Source organism: Cynocephalus volans, chromosome 9, assembly GCF_027409185.1.
Source record: "Cynocephalus volans isolate mCynVol1 chromosome 9, mCynVol1.pri, whole genome shotgun sequence".
NCBI classification, from domain to species: Eukaryota; Metazoa; Chordata; class Mammalia; order Dermoptera; family Cynocephalidae; genus Cynocephalus; species Cynocephalus volans.
Window position 1 is genome coordinate 67,491,797 of NC_084468.1, and position 27,357 is coordinate 67,519,153.

General features: G+C 36.7%; 2 protein-coding genes across 3 annotated transcripts in view; one reads left to right on the forward strand and one right to left on the reverse strand.

Moving 5' to 3' along the window:
- The window catches only part of BMP2K (BMP2 inducible kinase), a 126,643-nt gene extending 120,221 nt beyond the window's left edge, over positions 1 to 6,422 (forward strand). Inside the window, exon 16 of the mRNA XM_063108517.1 lies at positions 715 to 6,422. Within this exon, the coding sequence (XP_062964587.1) occupies positions 715 to 2,144 (1,430 nt within the window). The 3' untranslated portion in view covers positions 2,145 to 6,422. The remainder of the gene's footprint in view (positions 1 to 714) is intronic.
- Positions 6,423 to 7,947: 1,525 nt separating this feature from the next.
- On the reverse strand, positions 7,948 to 27,140 carry PAQR3 (progestin and adipoQ receptor family member 3). Of its 2 annotated transcripts, XM_063108519.1 has the most exons (7): positions 26,814 to 27,140; positions 23,392 to 23,554; positions 20,053 to 20,208; positions 16,529 to 16,726; positions 14,231 to 14,321; positions 10,660 to 10,808; positions 7,948 to 8,025 (listed from the first exon to the last, which is right to left on the reverse strand). In XM_063108519.1, the coding sequence occupies exons 1-6, from the start codon at positions 26,996 to 26,998 to the stop codon at positions 10,666 to 10,668; spliced, it is 936 nt and encodes a 311-aa protein (XP_062964589.1). In that variant the 5' UTR covers positions 26,999 to 27,140; the 3' UTR covers positions 7,948 to 8,025; positions 10,660 to 10,665. The 2 variants fall into 2 exon arrangements, with proteins under 2 accessions (XP_062964589.1, XP_062964588.1); XM_063108518.1 differs by lacking the exon at positions 7,948 to 8,025 and having other exon boundaries at positions 8,121 to 10,808.
- Positions 27,141 to 27,357: the final 217 nt, after the last annotated feature.

The window sequence follows — 27,357 nt, forward strand, 5'->3', positions numbered from 1 at the left end:
TAATTTTATTACCTGTCATATAGCTAGCTTAGTTATGGTTTAGATTTGTTTTTAAAGGTAGTATGCTTTCATTGTAATGTTTAATAGTATAGATATTATAGTTAAAGGAAGATGTGTTATCTAGTGAAGGCAGATATCCTTGGTACAGTCTCAGTTTATTCTGGTTCTTAGCTTTGATCAGGCTATGGGGGATGCATTTATGCTAAGCCAACTCAAAGAACAAGCCAAAAAAACCAGAATGCTTACTAAAAAAGTGAGTAAGCAGACAAACTATTCATGCTTGTTGATTTCCATGGGAAAACTTTACGATAGAGTTGAAATATAAGCAAAAGGTTACTTGGTGCTGGTGGGATCTGAGCAGTCAAAATTAGCTAATAATATTATTTTGATGGTGGGAAAAAGAAAATTTGCTTATCTGCTATATTCAGATTCATATTCTGGGTGTTATAAATAAAATTTAGCTGTCTGTGAAGGTTCTATGATGAGTAGTCAGTGTGTAGGGTCCAAAAACAAATAAGTCTGTCTGCATTCAAGAACCTAACCATCTAGTTGAGTGCATTCTCTAAGGCTAATGACAATGAATTGACATTTTTTTCCTCTAGGGAATTGGTTGGAGGGATTTGTAATGCCATGTGTTAATACATATTAACATTCAGTAAAAATGGATTTTGAAATGCATTGGAATTGTAGAATAATTTTTCTTTGAACCCACAGGTTCTCCTGAAAAGAAAGTTGAACATTTGCCCATGAGTCAAGAAAATAGCACTGCAAACCCTGTCAGGAACAGAAAAGCAAGCCCAGTATCTAAAGAGCAGCGGTCTGGAAAGAAAACCTCAGAGAATTCATCAGTACAGGGTCAAGTACAAAAGGGGAATGATGAATCTGAAAGTGATTTTGAATCAGATCCCCCTTCTCCTAAGAGTAGTGAAGAGGAAGAACAGGAGGATGAAGAAGTTCTTCAGGGAGAACAAGGAGATTTTAATGATGATGATACTGAACCAGAAAATCTGGGTCATAGGCCTCTCCTTATGGATTCTGAAGATGAGGAAGAAGAAGAGAAACATAGTTCTGATTCTGATTATGAGCAGGCTAAAGCAAAGTACAGTGAGGTAAGCCCTGTATACAGAGACGAGTCTGGCAGTGGACCAACCCAAGATCCTAATACAACACTTCTCACCCCAATGCAATCACCCTCTGATGTTGGGCTGGAGACTCCCAAACAGGAGTTTGATGTATTTGGTGCTGTCCCCTTCTTCGCAGTGCCTGCTCAACCTCAGCAAGGAGAGGATGAAAAGAACCTCTCACAGAGGTTTCCTACTGTGGGACTACAGCAAGAGGAATTTGATGTATTCACAAAGGCGCCCTTTAGCAGGAAAGTGAATGTACAAGACTGCCGTGCGGTAGGGCCTGATGCACATACTCTCCCTGATTGTCCCAAAAGTGTAGATATATTTGGCTCCACTCCATTTCAGCCCTTTCCCACATCAACAAACAAAAGTGAAAGTAATGAGGACCTTTTTGGGCTTGTGCCCTTTGAGGAAATAACTGGGGGTGAGCAGCAAAAGGTCAAACAGCGCAGCTTACAGAAACTGTCCTCTCGCCAAAGGCGCACAAAGCAGGACATGTCCAAAAGTAATGGGAAGCGGCACCATGGCACGCCAACTAGCACAAAGAAGACTTTGAAGCCTACCTACCGCACTCCGGAGAGGGCTCGGAGGCACAAAAAAGTGGGCCGCCGAGACTCTCAAAGCAGCAATGAATTTTTAACCATCTCGGACTCCAAGGAGAACATCAGCGTTGCTCTGACTGACGGGAAGGACAGAGGAAATGTCCTACAATCTGAGGAGAGTCTGTTGGACCCCTTCGGTGCCAAGCCCTTCCATCCTCCAGACCTGCCATGGCACCCTTCACATCAGGGCCTGAGCGACATCCGTGCTGATCATAATACTGTCCTACCTGGGCGGTCAAGACAGAATTCACTACATGGATCATTCCATAGTGCAGATGCATTGAGAATGGATGATTTTGGTGCTGTGCCCTTTACAGAACTTGTGGTGCAAAGCATCACTCCACATCAGTCCCAACAGTCCCAATCAGTCGAATTAGACCCATTTGGTGCTGCTCCATTTCCTTCTAAACAATAGATACTTCTGATGGAGTCTTGGCATTAACTCCTGTTTCAAAAAAGTATGAATAATTTTATGAATTTTAAAGAAAATTTATTTGTATAGCTCTTTATATCATTCATTCTTACAGGTCAATCAGAATAGGTGATTTTTAAATAAACCAAATAGAAAAAGGAAGTATCTCAACAGGGTAGTGACTTGATGCCTCTTCCAAGTAAGAGAAAAGGGAGCTAAATTGCAAGCTCTAACCAAGGGTTTCTGCTACTGACATCACAGCACAGAAATGCTTGTGTGGTACTTCCAGTGAAAGCACATGGCACCATTCCAGGCAGGTGTGTAGCCACTGAGAAGGAACAGTAAAACTGTCATTATTTTTGATATCAGAATGTCACTTTTGTGTGCATATCCCAGGCTCATTCCACATCCAGCATTTGAAACTATAGTTATTTGTACATACACAGGTTGCATTTGTGAATTTTTAAAAGATGTCTCCTAATTTCCTCACAGTAAAAAACAATCTAGCTCTCTTAATTAGAAAGTTATCTTGAGAGTGCAGAGATTTCAGTCCGTACCCCTTTCTCTACAAAGCAGAGCCAGAAGTAACTGAAAATTGTGCCTAAAACTGTTTTACTTTTAAAAACAAGTGCCATTAATATGGAATATCTAATAAGTGTGCAAAACAATGCATGTTAATTAGCTCAATTTAGCCATTCCGCAATGTATACATATTTCAAAACATGTACACAATAAATATATACAATTTTTGTCAAAAAATTTAAAAATATGGAATATCAACATAGAAGTCTAGAACTAAAACATAATGAAAAATATATGATATTTGAAAAACAAAAAAATGATATAGAAGAAAAACTACTTTAGAAACACTTTATATTATTTTTGAATGGATTTGTGCCCCAGGTTTTTGTCATGTTCCTAATAAAGCCGATTACTGGAAAAACTGGGAGTGAGGACAAAGGTTAAACAGAAATTTATTTCAGAAAAAAAAGTAGCTGAAACCATGAATTTTTAAGATGTTTACAATGTAAAAATCATGTTGCATTTAATAATGTACTTTATTATATTACCACCTTCACCAAATACTCCCCAAGTCATAAGCAACGATTATTTTAGTTAGGTTTGGAGGCTGTAGTTTTAATAAAGTGCACAGAACAGTGACACCCACAAAGCCTTATAGGCAGGATTCACATGACCTGTTTCAAGTACCTCTGCGTTAATATACCAGATCTTAAAACGGATGTAAGGTATCAGATGATAAGGGACTAGCATTTTAACTCTGCTAGGCAATTGTGTCTTTAGTGAAAAGAACCTAGCTACCAAATTGCCTTTTTTTTTTTTAACACCACAAATCTTAATTAGAAATTTGAGGTTGTATAAAAATTGTGTTTAGTGGTAGTAATCACATAACGTGAATTAATGTGAATACCGTATCTGTGCTTCCTGTGTCTCCAACTGTTTTAAGTTACAATTAACTGTCCTTCCCTGTTAGATTAACATTTGGAAGTTTCTAGAACTCTTACAGCTATTTACAAAAAGGAGTGGAAAGTCTTTTCAACTGGCACTCTCCTTGATTGATGTAAAGAGTATTTTGAGTAATCTTATTAGAATTTCCTAATTATAGTGCCCCAATGGGATAAGCTATTTGACTATTTTCACAGTTCTGAACTTTGAAAGAAGCAAAGTATATGTAACTAAACCATATGTTCATTTTTTTTTTACTGCTTCTCTCATATGCTAAATCAGATACAAATTTGTGGACAGATAGGGAAGCAATATGTGAATCATAATGTAGCACAGGCAGACCAAGCATTACATTACTATTTAGAGTTATAACTTTAGAGCTGGACTGCACCAATTACTTGTCCTTGTGCCAAAGGCAAATATTGTGTTTGCACCTTTTTTTCTGATTCTCAGGTTGATTAATATGCTAATGCAAATGCTCAAGTAGATGTTCTTTAGAACTTTATAAAATTGACTTAAATGATATTTTCTTTTAAAAGTGAGGAGGTGATGATTACACATAGTGAATTCATGAACTACAGTAGGTTTGTATCAAACAGAAGAATTTTTTTTTTTTTTTTAATGAAAATGTGTTGGTTGACATGTACACAATAATGCTTCTTTGACTATTTTAGTCCTTGGTCTCTGCTAGACCTCCTGAGTTGCATCATTTAGAAGGTGTAGTGGATAAACTAATGTGGTCTCCTTGGGATGTAAACATGAAATACCTAGAGTTTTACTTGTTTTTCAGTACACTGTATAATTTTAAATGATTCACACACTGATGTAGACCACTTGGCCTATCATGTTGGATAAATTCTGAGGAAACAACTCCAATATAGCTTAAAATATTTACATTATGTTTATTATAGCATAGCCCAATGACTTTCTTCTTTTGAGACTGTAGCTCAGAGGAAGATTTAGGATTCAATTGGGGGATCCAATGGGAATAGAAATGGGGGGATTCCTTTGTGTTGAAGTAGAGGCATTTCTCCCAAGGAAAAATGGAGTATAGATTTATACTTTCCATTTTTATTGTTTCCCACCACCATGGTCAAGGTGCAGGTCACTCCACACAGCTGATGCCTAGGTAATTCCCTTATGAGAATAAAGCTCCTAAGACATGTGAAAGCACTTAACACAATACCTGGCACACAGCAGTCAGAAAAAGTTTGGCTTTTCTGAGTATGGGATGGTCCAATTCTGGTTTAAAGAAGGAAAGCAAAATAAATAAATAAAATGCATATATGTATTTTCCTGTTATTATTTGGGTGTCTCCTGTAATTCTTTAGGATGTGAAGTAGTCATAACTTTAAACCTGTTATACTTGAACATCACTAAGGGAAGTAAAATATTATGAAGTTAGCAAAAACCTGAGGCCAAAGTTGTTTCCTAACAGCTTTAATAATGCTTGATTTTGAATAATCCTTTAAAAAGTGGACCATTTGCTTAGTTATTTTAACATTATCATATCAATAATATGTTAGTATAAATAAGATCAGCTTTTATGGCACTGAAGAATGTATCTGCTAAGACAAAAAATGCTTGATATATATATTTGTTGGAGGAGAAAAGGCTGTAGGCTGGATGAAAATTTAACTGACTAGAATATTTATTCAGAAGTATAACCTCCCCTTCCGTCAACCCCTGTGTATGTGTGTATTTGGGCATAGTTATGACATTATCTGGATTTCCAGATAGATGCACCTTTCAGTCCTACTCTGTTATTGTTTAACAGTGATAGACTGTTGTCCTCATCTTGCTGGTGGAAAATACTAAGGTGGAGCCCACTCTTCTATGCTGATGTTCATCAGGCCGAGCAGTTTTCTTACTATTCAGTTACTCTGCTTGGTTTATTTTAGGTTTTGGTACTTCACATAAGCACTGTTAGAAGGTACAAGTGTGTGAATATCACTAGTTCTAAGGAGTTTGGGTACATTTATTTTAATATATGTAAAATGTGCAGTGAACTTTTTCTCTCATTTCCCCCCCCCCCCTTTTTAGCAAAACTACTCTTATCATTTTAGGTCCAATTATTGAGTTGACAGTCTACTGTGAGAATGAAATACATATCTACTGTGAGAATAACAAATGATAGTTTATTTGAAAACTTTTATACTCCTTGGTGTTTTATATATTAAGATAAAAATATAATACACACACATGCATGCACAGTTCACATCTCTCTACTGTGGAGTTAATGTGAATTTTTTAAAAATGGAATTACAACCACAGTCATATCTAAAAGAACATTCACTCCTAGTGAGGGTTTACAAAAGCCACTAAAAGAATAAGGTAGATGAAAAGGGTCATTTGGGGTTATTTTTGCTTCATTTTAAAAGTTATAGTGCTACTTTTGAAAGAGAATTATTTTTATTACTACACTCTTTTGTGATTGAAAAGTCATCTTAATAGTGAGCAGTATAGAAGCTACTTTTTAATTGCTGGCAAACAGCTTTAAGTGCACTTTCTTTGATTACACTTCCATTTTTTGTTAAACTTGAATTTTCTGAAGCCTTTTATGTACCACTAAGCAAATAACTTTAACCTTTAAATAAACCAATTTACATCTTTATTATATTACTAATTGTTATAAAACATACTTGCTAAAGTAACTTCAGTCCTCAAATATAGCTGGGAAACTTATGAGAATCAGTTGCTTTTTTTCCTTATATCTAATTAAGCACTAACTGATTTTACTACTTTATTGCCTTTACATTGCTTATTCTTTTTAACTGAATTCTGTTCCCGATTCACTTTGTTTTGTTTGAAATTTAAAGTTATTTTCTTACTGTATTTATCACACCTACTGTTTTAACCATCTGCTTTCTTTAAATGCAATAAATTCCAAATGGATTGCATATTCTTTATAATAAGTGACTTTGGAGTTTTTCATTATTTGTCTTATTAAAAGTTTTGGATGTAAACTTCTATTCAGTTCTTTCATTTACACTACAGACATTAAGCACCTATTATGTACTAGCTAGTGGAATAGAAAAATGAATAAGATTAGATCCCTGTTCTTAAGGAGCTCTCAGTTTAGGACTTAAGTAAGAAAATCCATTTTAACATAGAATTTTTGCAGCAAGAACGCTTACTAGTACAATTTTTTCAGTCACTACAATTACTGATACTTATAGTGAAGAATGTTAGGCAAAAACAAAAGATTTTGAAAGGCCCTTTGAATAACTGTTTGGCATAGTTTTTATGTGTAATTTATTTTTTAAACCCTTTAAAGACTGCTAAGATATATAACTACTAACAATATTTGGTTAAAAATATTTTAATCCTTGACTATATCAGAAAAGAGGCTTTGACACTAAAGAGAAAACCTAGTTATTGGATTGATGGACTAAACTTGGCTGTCAAGGGTGCATTATTATGTATTATTCCACAAACTGGAGTCTTGAGATTGGTGGCCTGCAGAAAGATTAATCTTATTTGTTATTAATGAACTGTTTTTTGAAATAGTAACATTTATCTAAAGTTATGTGGAAAAATAAGGCTTTGTATCATTAATAAATGGTGCAAAGTAGCAAAATATCACAAATGATTAAAAAGTTGTATAAAAAAATAGTTTGCAATGCTTCACTGTTCAAATTCACTTTGAGTTAACCTCTTTAGAAAAGAACTTGCTGCAATTTGAGCTATTTATTTTGGGTAATTAATCCCTTTTTTCCCTAGGAAGCTCAAGCATCATAGGTAACATGTACAGTAGTTATTATATTGAAGGCAGCATGAGCTTTGAAGGTTTATTTATTACATATTAAAAAAAGAAAGTTCAGACGGTTGGCACAATTGAGATTAGATGCATTGTTAGGTAGCATTTTGATCCTAGACTTACAGAGCAGGACTAGAACCTTGGTGACGGTTCATTGCCGCCCTCTAAGGATGGAGGTTACTTTTCATGAGAGACCCCTACTGCTATTTTCCTCTCCTTTTGGAAAATGTTTTCTTAAAGGTTGTTTCAGTTTTGGATCATTATGTCCCTACTTGGGAAGTACTGTACAAAATTTCAGGGGACCTTGGAACTCAACATCTATACATCTTTTCAATATTAACAGTTACTGTGATAATGGATATATAACACTTCTGCCTCTCCTGTAATAGCCGAGCTGAGTCACCACACACTTTGGCACGGGTAGAATTACCAGGAATGATGACTTCAGGTGGATCTGGACCTACTCAGCTCAGTAACTGGAAGGAATCCAGAAGTGCAGGCTTTGCCCCTTGACATTTAATACTGGGCAAAATATATCACTAGTAGGTACCTGCCAAATGGAGAGTTGTACAGCTTTATGCCAGTCAATCACAATCTTCCAATTGGATACTCTGTCCAGGTGGGATGCCACAGATATTCCCTGATTCTTCATTCCTGATTCTAAAATATGATTTTAAAGCTGTTACGTATTATAAAGAATGACAAGCAGCACTTAATATATTTAGTAAACCCAGTTTATTTATATAATACATCTTTTGCCATGCAGTTTACTAAATTGCACTCAGTGTAATAACAAAAAAAGCATTATCTTGATATTTGAAAATGGCTGTATATGGAAAGATAACTTTCTAAATGAGTTAACGACAACCCTATAAATTGCTACAGACAATTTAAAACAGCCATAGATAATTTAAAAACGTATGTGTAAAATCTGGAGGTAAAGAGCTTTTATTGTTTATACACTGGTAAAATTAAAAGTCTTTTTTAGTACTGTAGCTGAAGAGTATACTTTTAATCATATTTTAATAAATCTGTAAAAACAAAAATAACTTAAATATACATTATTACAAGGCTCAGATTTGTAGGAAATTTTTAAATATTCTTTAATGTTAACAATATCTTAAAAATATTACCAGTAGTGCTGTGCACACAGTACGTGGTCAGTAAATGCTGACATACAGAAGTATTTATAGTTGACAGCAATCCACATTCATTCATTCCCTACTTTATAATAAATACATCACAGCAAAGATAAAAATGAGAGATGATAGCTTTCTTACCATATTTAACATTTTCATAAAAAACTGAAATGTTTACATGGGATAATTTTCCCTACAGTCATACCTACATGCCTTTTAAATTCAAAGAAACTGTTGTTAGAAAACACAGTATGCTCTTTTTATGTATTAATTCAGATGGCAACTATTAAATAATCCATACACTATAACAAACCCAGGAATTTAAAAAAATAAAATGAAACTTAAGGATCAATATTTTTTTTATTGTGAGATGATTTTATTATAAAAATGGTTCCATCTCTAACATAACTGGACTTCCCTTTCATTTTTAACTTAATTATAATTAGTGTATTTCATTTGGCCAAAATGACAAAATATCTACTTAAAAGCAATAATATCATTTACGCCAATAAGGGATGTTTTAGGAGAAATATATCCTATTGAGAGACTTAAAATATGGAACAAATTTGTGTCCTTATGAGGTAAAATAGCCATTTTCAAAGTAGCACTCCATCAGTGTGTCCTTACTGAGCCTACTGCAGGAAGAATCCCCTCACTGAGATATTAGTATATTCCAAGAACACTACACTGGGAAGAAACACAACATTTTACAGATGCACAAACTGAGGCACATTAAAGTAACTTTCTTAATATCAGATGTACAAAAGCTTCACCATTAATCAACATTTTTTGATACTGAGTAATTGTGGAAATATGAGGGGTCTTCAAAAATTTCATGGAAAGATTCATATTACCTTCTATTTTTCCATAAACCTTTTGAAGTACCCTGTACACCAGTATTTAAAACAGTTCATGTCAACTCATTAAGAAACTTGGGTAATATTTTATATTCCAATAAACAGCATAAGTGTTTATGAATGTCTCCTTTAAGGGATGTAACTTAGACTAAAGAATGAGAAGTATGATAGGGCAATGAGATCTGTTTTTTAAGTATATACAATAAAGAGCAAGTTTAATGCTTCAGGTCCAAATATTAGATAGCATTTATCAATACTTTCAGTTATCAATGCAATGCTAACACATGCATAAACAGAGGACTAGAGCACAGGTGAACAGCCACATCATCAAACGGGGCATTTGCATGACTTTGTTCTAAGGCTTATTAAGGTTCAGCTTCATTTCAGGGTCAAGACAGGGCCATCTAGATTCTATGGCCTCGACAGTAGCACCCATAAAGTTGGCAACCTCTGTCAGGAAATTTAGGACTGCAAATTCACAGAGGTGAAAGCTCTTCTGAGATTTTGCGATCAAAAATCTAATGCATTCCACTCACAAGAATTTATTATATGGAATTAAAAGGCTCGGGTGGTTAATGACTTGGTTATTATACCACAGAACTCGTTGCCTAATCATGGAATATGTTTCTAACGTGATTCTTATCTGATAGAAAATGACAATGCAAGTTCTGTTCCTCTTCTCAACACCTCTCTCAACTTAAAGGAGAGGAAGTTTAAAGTGTTTGCTCTGGCAAACTAAAAATTCCAGTGTTCCTAGAGAGAAGAACCTATAGCTGAAGGAAATATCTTAAGTGCCAGTTTCCCACAAACCATGTATTTAAAGGTTAATGATTATTTAAAATCACTATTCTAGCTTGTATTAAAGCTTAGGCTGTAACAATCCTCGCTTTGATTAGGCACTTAAACTGGATAATTTACTGAATATATCTTCTATTAAAGTAATCACACAAGATGACTCCATTTTTTAATGGAGATAAGCCCTTCCTAAGGAAATTAAGCTGGTGTTAAGAAAAGTGAATCCTATTTCTACACTAGTTTCACATTCATTGTTATTCAGATGTTTCTTATGATTGCCAACTAATTTTCACTTCCTGTACAAGCAGCAAATTAGTAGTTTTAAGGGTCTGTAAAGCAATTACTACAAATCCTCAAGTATATTTTTTCTATTTTTATAAAGCATTACTCATGATATATTAAACAACAGGAAAAAGGAAAAACTAATGGGAACCTTAGAAATAGTGGGGTATACAAGTCCCCATTATATATTGCTTAACAACTGATTCACCAGGTGGCCATACCTGAATTCACAAATGTGAAACATAATCAGCACAAGGCTTGCTATGTCTGTACTGCATGACATACACTGTTGACTGATGCCACCAATATAACATCACTACTGCAAGGATATGCCATATTTGGTGGCTTGATCCGAGGTAGTTTAGTTGTCCTGCAATGGAAGATAGAAAGAAAATAACATTGATTGTAGTACTTTGATATTAAATGAAAAGTATCTTTCTATCTCTGGCCTTAGAAGTATGGCTTAGCAGCAGAAAAATTTTGATAGTCTCAGAGTGCCTGGAGACTAACTGGAGATTAATTCAGATCCAAATGTTTTTTAAAAAGGATGAATTCATATTTGGGCCTAATTTTAAGGTTTTATTCATTAAATACACAGGTTAATTTTAGAAATACTATTCCAAGTTTGTTTTCAAAATCTAACTTGGTTAATTTCAGGACTTTGACCTTTGCCTCCCATGGCCCAACTCATATATCTGTAGAATGAAAAGTAAAAAACCACCACATTATATGAGAGGCAAAAAAACCCTAGTGTTACAAATTATGGTGTGATTTAGGTATAAATGCAAGAAGCTGATGCACTGTTAGATATGAACCTGCTAGAAGCACGTTTTATTTCAAGCAGGTGTTCAGGGAGAAAGTTCAGACCTGAATCTTGTGCTCTTTCACTAATGGACTAATCTACAGAACATAATTAGTAATATGTTAATTAACTAAGGTTGATCCGTTCATATACAACTTCAGAGAACAATTTAATTTCTTTGTTAAATGTTAAATTCCAAGGAGATTAAATAATTAACACATGGAAAGCTTCCTGATCTTTCTCAGTAAACAAATAAGAAAATAAAGAGCTATAATTTGAACATAAATAACTTTACTCATGGTGCTTCTATGGTCATGTAATGTAAATATTCTGTAACCTTCTCTCTCTCTTTTTTTTTTTTAAACCAAGAATAATCAGTCCAGTACATAGCTTTTAAAGTGTAAGTAAACAGGATTCTTTCTGTATGGGTTCTTAGCCTTTTCTTGTGCCATGAAACTTTTGGACAGTCTAGTGAAGCCTACAGACCCATTCAAAAAACAAAATATAGACGATTACAAAGAAAATTGGTTATCTTGTAATATAAGTATCACACATCCACTGAGTTCTATTCATGCACACCTGGGGGATCCTGGACCCACCAAATACCATTATGGTATTTATGTATTTTTAAAAATTTAACCTGAGCTGGACAAAAACTTTTAGGTTTAAATTTTTTTATTTCCCAGTTGTAGTGGGTTGAATTATGTCCCCCCAAATTCACTGAAGCTTGAATTGTGTCCCCCAAGTTTTATGTATTAGAAACTTGGCCCCCACTATGGCTGTCAAAGAGTGTGGGAAATCCTATTACGGTAATTGAAAGGTGGGGACTTGAAGAGGTGATTAGATGGTAGGACCATGACACAGTTAATGAATTAAAAATGGTGGTCATGGGTGTGGTTTGGAGGGCTTTAAAAGGAGAGTGAATGAGCAGGTTAGTCTCTCCACCATTTTCACAACGTGATACCTTGCCATCACTGTCACCACCACCAAGACTTTGACCAGCTGTGTTCCCTGGACTTTGGACTTCCTAGTCTCAGAAACTGTAAGCAATAAATTTTGTTTTCTTTATAAATCACCCAGTTCTGTGTATTTTTTTTATAAGCAACAGAAGCAGATTAATACAGCAGTATTCATCTTTTGCACTGCCCATGCTTCTCTTTATAGCCAGGTCACACATGAGGACTGGCCAGAGGTTTCTAAAGTATATATACAAGAATATTTGAGACTATTTATCACTTTTAACTGTAAAGACTTCATATTTTACAGTCTCTGTATTTACACTGCTCTCCTGTGCCTGCACTCAACCATACCTTCGACTACATGGGGCACATTTTATGTCGTTTATCTTGAAGGAAAGTTATGTAACATTTGATCTTTTATAGGTGTCCTATATTAGACACATGGTAACTCCTGATCTGAATATCTGAAGGCCTCAAAATACTATGGTCATAATCACATAGCAGAGAGAATTTTCCTGGTTCAATTTTCTACTTGTCTGATGAAGAAGAAACAGAATTTTTAAAAGAATTACTAATAAAGTGATACAAAAATGTATTTTACCAGAATTGTTTTCTGAGGAAAATTCCGGTCCTGCCTGGAATATGGGTTGTCTTCAATTCAGGGGCATGTCCTTGTTATGTTCCCAAATCCTAATGTTTACACTCAGGTTCTTCTTTGTATTCCCATTCTTATTTAAAGCTCAATGGTGAAAAACTAAGTGCACAGAGGAATGCCTGAGGATCTATGGTGTATTCATTCTCTGAACCAGGGTTTGTTATACTTTCTTCTTCCCTAACACACCTGAGAGAGGTACCATCCCATCTCGAATTCATTGTGGAAGTGACTTTTCACCCAGAAAGAAGGGGGGAACAGTTTACAGTTTGGATTTAAACTGCCCCCCAACTTCTGGATCTCCAAACTGAAAAATCACTGTTTTACATACTCTAAATGTTATTCTTGAATCAAGCCAAAGCTTACCTGGATTTGTATCATTCTGTCCCTTACTAAACCACCTATTTCACTTACAAGACTGGGGTTGAGAAACATCATCATCATCATCATAATTGCTAACATTTATTGAGTGCTTACTACTTGCTAGGAACTGTGCTAAGTATTTTACATGCATTTTCTCATGTAATCCTCACAATAACATCAGGAGAAAAAGCATTATCTTCATGATTCAGATGAGCAAACTGGAGCTGAGAGAGCTTAAGTAACTTTAGTTCATGCAGCTAGTAAATGGACAATGTGGGATTTGAACCCAACCAGTCTAACTCCAGAGCTCAACCTCCCAACAAATACATGTTTTTGGGAATGCTTTTCACTTCGCTCTTAGTTATTTTCCATCAGAAAATCTTCTCTCTGGACTGAAGAAAGGAGAAATCTATCCTACCTTTGAGTGACTGGTTTTTGTATATACTGGGGACATGTAGATTCTTAACTTTTACTATTTTCTTCTTAGCACTGGGTGCCAGGAAGCCGAAACCCAGATTTGTGTTATTTATTTTATAGAACTTTATGATGTACATATTATAGGATGTTCCTAAACCTAGCTTCTTTTCATCACCCTTTCTCTTACTGTCCCTCTCTTTTCTTCCTTTATTTCTTGCTTTATATATTTCTGCACATATATATTACTCTCTAATAACCAGTTGGTATATAAATAAGTAAACAGTAGTTGATAATTAATGCTTGACTTTTAAAAATAACAGTGGCTGGGAGGCAGAAGACTCTCAAGAGTCTAACGCCAACTTTGGCGCATGAGATGTTGTTAACCACACCTACTAGACTCAACTCATATTGTGAGGATGAAAGGGAAAGTTTGTGAAAACCCTTTGAAAGTTAAAGTTTTGGATAACATTTGGGAATAGAAGAAATACTCTATAATCTATAATAGTGAAAAAAAAATCTAAGTTTTGATGCTCTGAAGCACATACCTCAAGCATGTATTTAGAATGAAATTACAAAACTGCTATAAAAAAGATACCTACCTGGAAAGTACCGTTCTGGAACTTTGGAAATGTAGAATAGGAAAGCAAGAAGAGCAATCATATACATCACAATTACACGGGGTGCAAAGTCCTGAAAAGCAAAATATGTTTTTTCAAAGATCTTGCTACTGTTACCAAATTCCCAATTTATTATAAATCTAATGGTGGAATTTAACACTGAAATCTGAATTGTTCTGCAGATAGTCTCCAATAATAGAAAATTTGATCTCAATACTGCAGGAAGCAGTCCATGAGGATGAAGCATAGAGAATTCTCTAAAGGTTAGGCTACTAAAGGAGCTAGAGCTTTAATAGTGCTGAAGGTCCTAAGGGGGACCAACTCCATCTACGATATCGGTATACAGGTGGATTGCATATGGAAATGGAGTTACCAGTTGAACAAGTAACACGACTGAAGACCAGGGACTTATGGCTGGAAAAGACCTAAGCAGTTCTGCCCAAGACAGAAATCTGCTTCAATATCCCAGATTAATGGTCCTCTTACATAGTATTATAGGAAGAACTCCATCTCACTGCTGATGCTCTGTTAGGAAGGTTTTCCTGGCCCTGAGAAAATCAACCAGCTATAACTTAAACACATTGTTCCTAATTATGGTTATAAACCTAATTTACCAAGAACCCATTTAAGAAGTAAAGACAGATGATTTCTCTTTCCACTTCAAATATTTGAGAATTATCATGGCCCTCCCTAAATCCTATATTCTTCAGATTAATTAACCTAAGATTTCTCAAACATTCTAGAACACAACTTCATCCCACCTCCCAGGATTAACCCTTTTGGAACTTTTCACCTTTGGTTGTGCCCCTCTTTCTATCTTTTTAAAATTAGAGCTTATCAAAGAATTTCCCTGAAAGTTTCCCTTTGCTTACTCATTGGAATGATCTGTGACTACATCAGAATTCCATCTTTGTGAACTGCCCTCTCTTTCTAAGCCATATTTCTATTTTAAGATTTCTAAACATGGGAATATTCCAATTTTTTTCTGAGTTTCTCTAAAATTCACTGACTTAATGGGTATTGTTCTTTTCCTTCATCATTATAAGCTTAAAAGAGATGTTTTCACCACATCTCAAAATTTTGGTCACTTCTGTATCAACAACCAGTTATTCATTTCTGGTAAGAATAAAATCTGGAGTAGTTCCTCATTCTATTGTCTTTACTTTTTTTCGGGGAGTCAAAACTGTCAGAAAAATAATATTTTCAGATAGCAGGATCCCTAATGTATCCCATCATTACTGTTACTTTTCTTCCAGTTTCCCAATCTTATAAAGAAAGCATCACCCTTGTCCGTGTCAGAGTTGCCAGATCACATCAATTAATTCACTCTATCACAGAACTTCCTTTCACCATGTTGTTGCCAACTTCATGCAAGTGAATGTAAGCCTACTCATAGTCCCTCCTCTTCTAATAAAATCTGATTCTTTTGAACAAAACCTGCCTTTTTAAAGTCCCACATTCTAGACAAAGTTCCCACTGCAACAAGTGTATGTGATTTCTGCCAGACTTCTTGGCATATTTATTTGCTTATGTTAAAATTTGTCAAGTTTACTCTCTAGTGCACACTTAGAGCATTTTTACAAAGATCACTAAGAGGATTTCTAATTCTTCTTCTCCTCAAGAATACTGAGTTCTCACTGAGGTTCTTTCTAATGCACATCAATGGTTCCACCATAATATCTAACTCTAATAGCTCTTCTTTTATTTCTCAATACATTTTCCATGGTGGGTCAAGTATGCTTCCCAGGCTCCAGCTATCAATAAAATGATGACCTTCAAATCTTCATCACTAGTGTCAAACTCTTGCCTAAATTCTAGACCCTACCTCTACTTTTACATCCTGTAGATACCTCAAACTCAACAGGTCCAACAATAAGCTCTTCTCAATCCCTCCTCCACACAAAAAACTCAACCTCTCCTACTTCTATACTGGCGTTATCATTGGCATTATCACTGGTCCAGTAGACAAAGCTAGGAATTTCGGAGTCCTCCTCCACAGATAAGGAGTTACGTATTTACACACTAAGGGTAACAGAAAAAGAACTAAGAATATTATTTCACAGAAAGACATCTCAGGAAAAAAACATTAGAGAGACTTTACCTCTACTCCTGTAAGACATGCTTATTTGCATAGCTGTGAAAATTATGGCATCAATATGCAATTACAAATATGCTCTCAAATGTCAAAGACACACCCACTTGGCCTGATTACATTACTTTACCCAAAAGTAGAATTGAAAGGCAAAACATAGAGAAAAATATTGACTACACTCAACCTACCTGTACAATAGGAGCACCAATTCCTCCGTTGAGCCAAATCCAGTGAAGAGTAGGGATTACTCCATATCCCGAAACAGAACAAAAGATGATAGAACGGAGCCTCTGCCATTGCTGTGTGAGGTAATTGGGATGAATCTGAGCAAAGAACACTGCCAGGATCATAGCAAGCACTGTGATCAAGTACACTTGACGCCAATACTAGAATGAAAGGAAATCAAATTTTAATTTTGCTATTAACAATAAGAGAAGAAAAAGTAATTTTGGTTTCTGCATTACACATTCCAAACTCTATTTATATGGTATTTTCATTTCCAAATAGGATTAACTTCCTTTCTTAAAAAAATGCATGTTCCATATAACTGTTAGATTTCTTAGGATGAAAAACCAAATTCCAAAGTGAGCTGGTAAAAGACTACATTTATTCATATGAAAGCACTTTCTGAGCACCTATGATATGCCAGGCACAGCTGAAGTCCTGTAGAAACAAAGAAGACTATGACATGGACTCTCCAGTGGGTGAGCTCATAGACTGGGGGGGGGGGGGATTATAAACAAATGATTATAATCTAATGATTATAATCTAATCTAAAGTACTGTAACTGAGTTACGAATGGAATGTTGTAGAACTACAGAAGAGAGAACAATCAATCAACTTTACCTGCAGTAGCTAAGAAATGCTTCACAGAGGAGATGATATCTAAACTAGGTCTCGAGGAATATATAAGATTTTGTGGGAAGAGGGAATTCTCAAGAAAAAGGCACAGACAATTCAGCAGAGATGTTTTGAGAAGGGAGGCTGAAAGGCAAGCATACTGTCAGACTAAATATTTGGAACTTTGCCACGTTGGTAAGAGGGAATAGCAGAGTTCTTTAAGAATGGGATGACATGGTCATTTTCCAAGTTGACTTATTAGAAAGATAACTCTGACATCACCGTAGAAAAGAAAGAGGTGACAGGAAGCCAGCTAAGAAGATATTAGGATACTGTAGTTTATTCAAAGAGAGAACGGGGGCTGGGACTCCTATTGAATAAGGAAGATGTGAGCACTGGACTCAGGAGGCATTTTTGGCAGAATGTGTGAGAGGACGGCTCAACTGTTTTCTAGCCTAAAAGGCCATGTAAATGTTTCCATTACTGGAACAAATAGGGCTGGCTGGTTAGCTCAGTTGGTTAGAGCTTGGTGCTGATAACACCACGGTCCAGGTTTTAATCCCCATATGGCCAGTCCGCCAAAAAAAAAAAAAAAAGAAGAAGAAGCAAATGAACGAAGATGATCCAGGGGTTTGGTGTGTGTGAGACAAGAGAAGAGGATAAGGAGCATAAAAGAATGTTCACTTTAAAATATATTAAGTTTGAAGGGCTTATGGGATATGTAGGTATCTAAACGAGCAGTTTAAAAGCTTTTGAAGCTTAAAAGTTAGCATCACAAGGGCCGGCCCGTGGCTCACTCGGGAGAGTGTGGTGCTGATAACACCAAGGTCGCTGGTTTGGATCCTATATAGGGCTGGCCGGTTTGCTCACTGGCTGAACGTGGTGCTGACAACACCAAGTCAGGGGTTAAGATCCCCTTACCGGTCATCTTTAAAAAGAAAAAAAAAAAAAAGTTAGCATCACAAAGGATAAGAGTTCTTAACCTAGGCTTCAAGGACTTCTGTGGGGCTATAAACTTCCTGAAATCACATATCAGATTGTTTGTTAAGCATGGACTCTAATGTACGTCTCCTGGATCGAGAGTACATATTTTTCAGTCTCATTTTGAAAGCAGCCTGTGTTGCTTAAAAGGTAAAGGGCCACTACAGCAATCGAATACTTGGAAAGAATTAGAAATCTGGGGGAAGAAAACAATTTTTCCTTTATATGATCACGGACTGTATTAGCTCCAGTTGTTTTTTCCTTTTAATCTGTTCTTGAACTTCTAGTTTTTCTGACAACAGATTTACAAAAAGTACCCATTTTGATGTCTAAGCTAAAGAGGTAAACAGAAAACAGTTTTAAAGAAATATAGGATAAGATAATCAAAACAATTCAAATATTATATGACTGCTCTCATAAGCTCCTAGTTATCAGCATGTTCCCCCTAATTTTTTTAAAGATGTAAACAGTTTGATGCAAAATGAATGTTATGAAAGCTGAGCAGACATAAATGGAGTTTCCTACTCATATCAAATCAATTTACAATGTTAATTGAATATATGTTTATGTTCCAAAGTAATTAGTTTATAGTATAATGTTACTATTTTAGTATTACTAATGTTATTAGTAATTAGTTTATTAGTATAATGTTTATGTTCCAAAGTAATTAGGCCAAATGGCTCATGTTTAAGTGACTACAATTAAGAATGCTCTTAAACATTCAAACCAAATTTATGACTTTTCTCTTTGCTAGTTTTACACACTAGATACGTTGACAGTTTTCTCTGTTATTGTTTAGAGACAAAGGTCCTATTTAAGAATCCCAAAAAAGTCAGAGGAATCCTGTGCTGTAGCCAATCTTCCCAATAAGTGAGGGCTGGGGACTGTGGCTTACAGTACCCACTGTACTGGCTGGGGGTGGGGAAGACAGGCTCTGTTCCTCGTGAATAAGACTAGAACTAACTAGTAGGTATACTGCTTCTGAGGCAGAAGCTCAGTCTTGGTTCTGAGAGGCAGGCAACTGAAAGGACAAAAATAAATAAATAAATAAAATAAAAATAAAAGTATGGCAGGAGAAAAGGAGGAAAAGAGAGGAGGGTGGATAGGGACTTTCTGAACGGGAGAGCTTGAGGTGCACTGAGCCCATGGGAAGATTCAGTTTGCCTTTCTGGCTGGAATTTGAGGCGATGGGTTAGGGGTTATTTATATTCCATAAGATTTGGTTGGCCAACATGTTTAGGTCAGGTACTGTATTATCTGATCACAGTGTTGCACAAGGTAAAAACTGACTTTTGTAACCTTAGGGACAGGGGCAGAGTTATCTAGAACTCAGAATAGACACCTCTTATATTTGTTAAGGTCACTCAACCAGCTATCTGGTGTCTCTAGGTCTGCCTGCCAATATAAGACTGAGAAAAGGAAAACATATTTCTTATAGAAGAATATGGGTCAATGCACTAAAAGATAAACCTTCTTTTATTTTTTTCACTGAGAGGAGTAAAGGATAAGATGGAAAATGGAAAGCCATAGCCAACTTTGTTTAACTTCAATTCCAAAAACACAAAAATAAAAGATATGTAATGTGCATATTTGAGGAACCATGTAGCCATATGGATTTAGTGAAAACATTAATAATTCAATGTCTACATTAAGTTTTAGAAATAACTTTATATATATATATATAAATGGAAAATTAGCAAAATAAGTATGGAACTGATAATAGATGTTAGAGATCACAGGGTCCTCTTGAAAAAGTTTATGCCTACATAAGACTCTTCTCTTTATTCTGCAAATTCATTATGTACTTATTCAAAAATTCAAAGGAACCATGGCAAGAAAACCTAAGATCTATATATGAAAGGTAGAATGTAAAATGTTTTAAGCTACTTACATTATTACAATAAAATGCATAAAATACCCCCGAGACATAACACCCCAGTATTCCAATAGAAATTCCTGCATAATCTAATGCCATCCATCTTCGACAGGTTTTTTCTGACCGATGGCAGGAAAAAAGATGATAGCCCACAGAGCAAAGCATACAGACCTATGGAAAATAAAAACAAATCTTAACAAAGTAAAACAGAAATTAAAGCAACTCATGCATGATGTTTAGGGAAGTGGTTACGAGCATAGGCTTTCAAGTTAAACACACTTGGGCTTGGATTCTAGCTCAGTGCCTTACAGGAGGGCAAGCCATGCCATTTCTCTAAGCCTTAATTCCCTCATGGGTAAAATGAGGATAGCAGTCATAAAGAAAGAAATGTAAAATGATAGCTATTTTATAATAAATCAAAGAACATAGTATTGTATGATATAAAAAATAGAAGCCCCTCCCACTCAATCTATTCCCCAGAGGAAGCCACTGATATGTGTCCTTCCAGGTATTTTCAATAGGTATATCAAACACCTGTGATATAGAAAACTACACACACATGCAGAAATAATATATGCATTTTCAAAAAATTAACGAAATAGAATTACACTATACATTCTGATACAGAATTTGCTTTTTTCACTTAAGACTTTTCATGTCTGCCTGAGATTCACTGTACAGTTTACTTTTAAGTTCCAAGGTAAACACTGCTTTATTGTCTCCAAGAAGAAATAATTGTGATTTACTAACTTCACATGGTTGCCAAATTGAGAGCAAAGCTAACCTGATTCAATCAGCTACTCTGATGATTCATAATAGGGCTTCTATGGAAGAAGTCCCTCCAGACATCAAACACCTGCTATGTGTCATATATTGGAGGGGAACAGAAAGATGAAACTTCTACTCTCAAAGAGATTTTTCAGAAACAAGTGAATAAATAGTGCTGTAAGAAGTCCTGCAGGAAAAGTCTGTGCAAAGCATAATTAGAAAATCGAGGAGGGAGGGTACGGGCTCTGTGGGTGTATGTGTGCATTTGTGGGGTGGGAGAAAAAGTGTCACAGAAGGACTGTCACCTGAGCTGGATCTTAAAAGGTTGAGCTGGCATTTATCAAGGACATAAAAAAGGTATGCACATGTTTATGGCGGTGGCGGCAGGGGAGGGCATCCACAAGGAAAAGAAGCATTTTGAAAAATACAGAACCATTAAAGAAAGTCATGTGGCCTTCTTCATGACATGATTATGACATTAAGAGGTTTGAACTTCAATATTATGGCCTAGGTATAATACTACTGAAGATTTTAAGTTCACCCTTATAGAGGTGTGGACTAGAAGGGATGATACAGGAGATGTACTAGTATGTTTTCTGTCACTTACAACAGAATACCTGAAAATGGGTAATTTATAAAGAAAAACAGTTCTTTTGGAGGCTGGGAAGTCCACAGTCCCGGGGCACATCTGGTGAGGACCCTCTTCTGGGTGGAAACTCTCTACAGGGTCCTATAGCAACCACGGTATCACATGGCAAGAATGGCATGAGCAAGAGAAGTAACCTCACTTGCTCTGCTTATAAAGCCATCAGAACCACTCCCTGAGCATAAAGAGTGGGTAGGAGTGACAAAAAATGATATGTCTTTTAAAAATTAAATGTAAATCAATATTAATAAATATATTTATGGTTTACTGCCCACTGACTCTCAGAATTTGGAAAATTCAGGTAAACAAGCTATAATTTCATAAAAATAAAAAGAAAAGAGTGGTCTTTTTAAGTAGGGAAGATGTGCTCATTTGTCTTTACCAAGTTGTATAGCATGTAACAGAAAAATCATTACACTAGCAGTTAGGAGAACAAGATTTTACTATCCTGCTGAATAATTCTGAGCAAGTCACTGTAATACTTTGGGTATGTTTTTTCACTGGCAGTTATTGTAATTATTTAATCCTTTTAGTTTTACAATAAATTGTTTTCTTAGGCCAATATGGAAATTAATATGTATTTTCTGAATTAACATCAGCTGTGGCAGGTGGTGACGGGCTAAAGGGCAAGCTTAGGGGTAGAGAAAAACATGGGGAATTCTCAAAATGGAAAATATCCATAGAGCTAATAGCTGAGTATAAACCAGTTTTTATTTATTGATGATAATTACTAAGAATATCTCAGTCCATGATAAGATGTATCTAAAAATTTAACTCTAAAGTAGTTGGCTCATTTCCATTATAAAACTAGAGGTAGATTCTAAGAGATATTTTGCTCTAACCAGGATAAAAATTAAACCTCAGAAAGAGTATAATTTAAAAAAATATTATACATTTTTATTCTGATGACACAAAAATCCAGAGTTTTCTTGCACTCAAAGAAATTTAAAATATTATTCCAGAAATTGGAATTAGAAAAAAAGAGGAAGAGAGATGTTTCTGATGTGTTTCTTAGTCATTTAGGTCCAAAGTTTTAAATTGAGTAAAATGACAAAAGTATAAAATAAATGATACGCAATAAAAGCAACACCTGTGCACTTGATTTGTGGGACCACCTCTCAAACTGGGCAACAATGGGTTAATTGCAGGAAATACTGGTCTGTGTCTGTTAGGAGGAAGGGAGACGACAGCTTTTTCTTTTAGTTTTTGTTTTTCTATACTGTGCATTTTTTTTTGAACATTTTAAAATCTCAACAGGATTATGGCCCACATTTATTTTCTGCTTTAAAATGATCTGTTTGAAAACTATTAAATGTAACTTTTAAAGGCACTTTTACAGATCCTTGAAGAAAAATGTAAGTGCTATGGAGCTAACAGATACAAGAGGTAGAGAGGAACAGAAACTGAAAGTATTTGGAATCAGACAACTGTAAAAAGATCAAAGGAAGTTAACATTACAGCAACAGAACAAAAGATGAATACCAGCAAAACAACACAGTAAAATACAGTATGGAAATAACAAATACAAAAATCACAGATATAAACAGGAAAAAAGATGAGAAATCTTCCCAAACAAGTTTTAAGTAGACACTAGTGTTCTACTTCAGCCAGATAATAGAGTATATAACCAGAGATCGTATCCTCATACTAGTACTAATCTTAAAGCAAAGATGCCTAAAAAAGTAGAGAAGAGGAAAGAAACAAATTTGCTCAATCTTTGATATTTATTGCATTTCAAATATACTCTCATTAATAGCAGGTAAATATACTCTCATAATTATAGACATTTTGGTGCTTATGTTATGAAAGGGAATAAGCTAACTTATATGCCATTTTGGGGACTCTTTAAAGCAAGTGGTGGGTCCGAAGTTAGATCACCTGCTCAACCCTGTCTGGAGAAAGTTCTCTTTACCAGTAACGGTGTTTGTGAAATGACTTACCTGGAAGCAGAAAAGACAAATAGAACAAATTACAAAATCTTCTCTGGACGCACTTGCCGAAGGTAACACAGATGTCATGTCATATATTCCCAGGGTGAAGAAGAGAAAGAAACCTAGCAAATGACTCCAGATGTTTACCGTCTCATTGGATAAAATAAACAAACTGGAAAGTAAACAAACATGAAGCTCAGATTCATACTGGATCACTTACTGTCAAGCATTGAAGGGTTAGGAACAATTTTGGGGAGTAACCTAATATTTGCCACTTCAAGCCCTTAACCCCATTTGTATCTTTCTAAATTTGATGTTTTATTTAACTTAGTCTTTCTTTAAGTTCTTCCACATCTCCACCAATCCTGGGATCTTAAGAGCTTTTTTGGTGCTCACCTCTATTACCATACTTAGTATTTCCTGCCTTGCATTAGAGTTATTTACGTATAAATTCCATCTTATTCTCTAGCCTATCAACTCCCTCATGGACAGCACCATTTATCTTTATGACAACACTGTTCCAAGCACAGTCCCCTGCTCAGATTAGTTGTTAAATGTCTACAGAAATGAATGTGCAGATGAAAACTGAATGCTAGCTAGCACACTTTGATGTCAATAATAGGTATCTGAAAACCTGCTCAGTTCAAGGTTAGGTGCAGACTTTACCTTTTTAAGTACTCATTGAATATAAATACAAAGTTAAATGGACTTAAGAGAAGCAGGAAAAATACAAATTGATCTGCTGGAAAGGTTCTTTGAGTAGGCATGCTGGAACAACTTTGCTGTAGATATTTTGAAACCAAACTAATTTCCAGGTGGCATGAGTTTATCCTTTTTAGGAACAATGGGAGGTTATTTTTAATACTGGTTCTACTTGCCCTCTTTCAAAATGCCCTAACTGGTCTTGGTAGCACAAGTGGGTGGAGAGTATACATCAAGAGGCTCATTGTCCCCTCTCCTCCCCCTGGCCACAAATTAGCTTTGGCATCTTGAGCAAGTCACTTAACCTCTCTAGGCTTCTGTTTCTTCATCTACAAAAGAGCTGGATTAGATGCTGCTGCAACTTTCTGCTAGCTCCTTCCTTAATTTTGTGAAATGGTTCTCCAGATGTGGATAGAACTCATCTGATTATCCAACGGTGACATCGCAACTAAAGATTAAAATATTCTTGCATTTCTCTTGCAATATCTAATCTTTTTGTTTAAACTAAGGTCTTTGACCTTCGCTGATTCAGAAATCCTTATTAGTAAGCATTACCGTGTAACTCTAACCTACTGAATTTGCAGCAGTGCATCACCATGGTTCTCACTTTCCCATTTTTACAAATAATAAACATAGCAAGGTCTCAAACTATCAAACAATCACAAGAATAAAGTAAATCTTGTATCACAAATTTCAGGCTTTATCCTGTACAAGCATCAAGTATAAAGACCACTTATAATTGGGGGAAGGGATACAGGAATGTGCTGGAAAACATCTAACTACATAACTGTTTTGCCAATCAATACTAGGCCCTGCCTGTTGCCTCAGAACTTTTCATTTTGTGAAATCTAGTATAACCTGATTAACTGAACTGAGAGGCACAATCTTTCCATGTTCCTTCCAATGAACAGAGTATTGTTAGAAATGTTATGACATGCAAAACCTCCTCTCATATCCAAAATCTGTCCTGGTCACTCTTGAAAGCTAAAAGAAGAGAGGACAAAAGCTGAACCTAGAAAAGATCACCTGGTGGGAAAAGCACTTGGAAGAATATCCCCAATAGAGGATCTACTCTTATTGTTTGAAAAGTCAGGCACTCCATACTCTATTCAGCTTCAAAATCAATAATCATATCCATCCTCATCATCTGTTCATCTTCTAAATAACTGATGATAACAGCCTCCATTTATCAAGTGCTTATTAGGCCCTGTTTTGCATTTTACACACTTAATCTCATTTAATCCTTATTACCTTCTGAAGCAGATATTGCGGCTACTCTCATTTTTACAAAGGGGGAAAATAAGGCTCAGAGAGGTTAACTTTTATTCAAGGTCCCACAGTTGTTAAGTGGTATATTTGGATAAGCTAGTCTTTTTGACTCAACAGCTCAAGATCCAATGTTCCGTACTTCATTTCCCACTGAGCTTCGGCCCCTAACAAGTGAATGCAGAGGACAACTGCTAGGTGGGTATAAAATATTTAAGGCAATTCCCATCCTACCCTTGTGGAACACCACATCCACAGCAGGGCCAGCTCTGATTTCTTGCATAATTACTCATGCCTTGTAATTTCTCATGCACAGGAGGCATCAGGGAGGAAAACAGTAGTTAGGATTCAAATTGTGAAGTCTTGTAGGCCATCTATTCAAGCCAAGTAGAGATGGACAGTGATGTCACCTTATGACCGTGAGTCACAGAAACAGGACAAAGGGAAAAAAGGATAGGGAAAGACCAGGCTGGAGAGAAGATGAAGAACCAGACTGTAATTGCTGCTTGAGCAATTCAACAGCCCACATTCCAGCACTGGGGTTTGCCATTACAATGACCTGGAGCTAACCAACACTTGTACTTTAATTCTCCTAAAGCAGGGTCCTGTATTTTAGTACATACAGTGAATTTTGACAGAAAGCTATTCTAGGTACTAAAACAGAAATTTTTCAGTTTTGTTTTTTTAAACATAGGCTTTCAAGGGACTCTGGTTTTAAAGATATAGAATGATAAAGAAATTCCTTTCTTAGAGACGCTTCTGTTGTGCTCCAGTAGAGGCTGGGTGCTCCGTTACAGGCTTTTTGCTACAGTGCTTTTCTTACACAGCATTTTCCACACTAGTTATTATATAATGGTGTAATTATCTCTTTAAAGTCCGTCACCCAGGCTAAACCTTAGTAGCTTCATCAGAACAAGGGCCACTTCTGCTGTCTGATAACAGTGCCTAGCACCTAGCAGGGGCTCCATAAGCATTTGCTAAATGAATGAATCAGGGGTTTATATAAATATATGTATGGCCATGTGAACTTGTTTTCTATTAAGCCTGCCTATATCTGGCCCAAAACATTTGAATTCCCACAGGGCTAAAAAGAAACAAAGCTTAGGTATACATAGGGCAAATATGGCTCGGCCATTGAGAGTGGGATCGATTCCAACATATACCCCAATGAGCACCAAATAGAATAAAGGATGTAAAAGCGCTTTGTAAACAGCAAAGCTCCACAGGAGAGTTGGTAATTATGATCACTGTTACTATATTTATAATTCCGTGGATCAGAACTCCGGCGGGGTTGGAGGAGAGCTAACAGAGAGGAGAAGCGGCAGAAGGGGATGAAAGAGATGAGAAGATGGGGATGCGACGAAACGCTGGGCACGGAGAAAAGCGGAGAAGCAGCAGCGAAACCAGACAAAAAGAGTGCAGGTGAGAGGAGGGGCGCGCCGGGCGGAGGGGCCAGACTGTACCTTTTGATACACAGCCTGGAGGGCAGGTAGGCCCGGTAGCCGTCGGTGATGTACGGGTTGTCCTTGAGGGACACCGGGATCTGCTCGTAGGTGTAGAGGCGGATGCCGCGGGGCACCAGCACCGGCCAGTACTGGTAGCTGCCCAGCTCGATGTAATGCGCGCTCTTCAGCAGCTTCTGATGCATCGTTCCCGGCCGCCGCCGCTCCCACCTCGGAAGCTCGCCCAGGCCCCGCCTCCCCGGGGAGGGGGCTTCGCCGCTGGAGCCCCCACCCCGGAGCCGGCAGACACGGCACTAGGTCCTACGAGCCCACCGCTGCCAGGCCCGGCTCCGCGTACTGAGCGGCGGCCGTGAGCGCCGCGACGGCGCGGAGGCGACGCAGCCCTCTCTGACGTCAGCGCGCCGCCTCGGCCCCGCCCCTCGGCCCTGGCGGGAGACCGGCTGGACGGCGCAGACGGCGTGGAGAGCGAGAGGGGCCTGTGGGCGTGGCCCGGGCGGCGGCTGCGACGGCGCTTGCGGTGTCCAGTCGCCGGTGCGAATAGCGG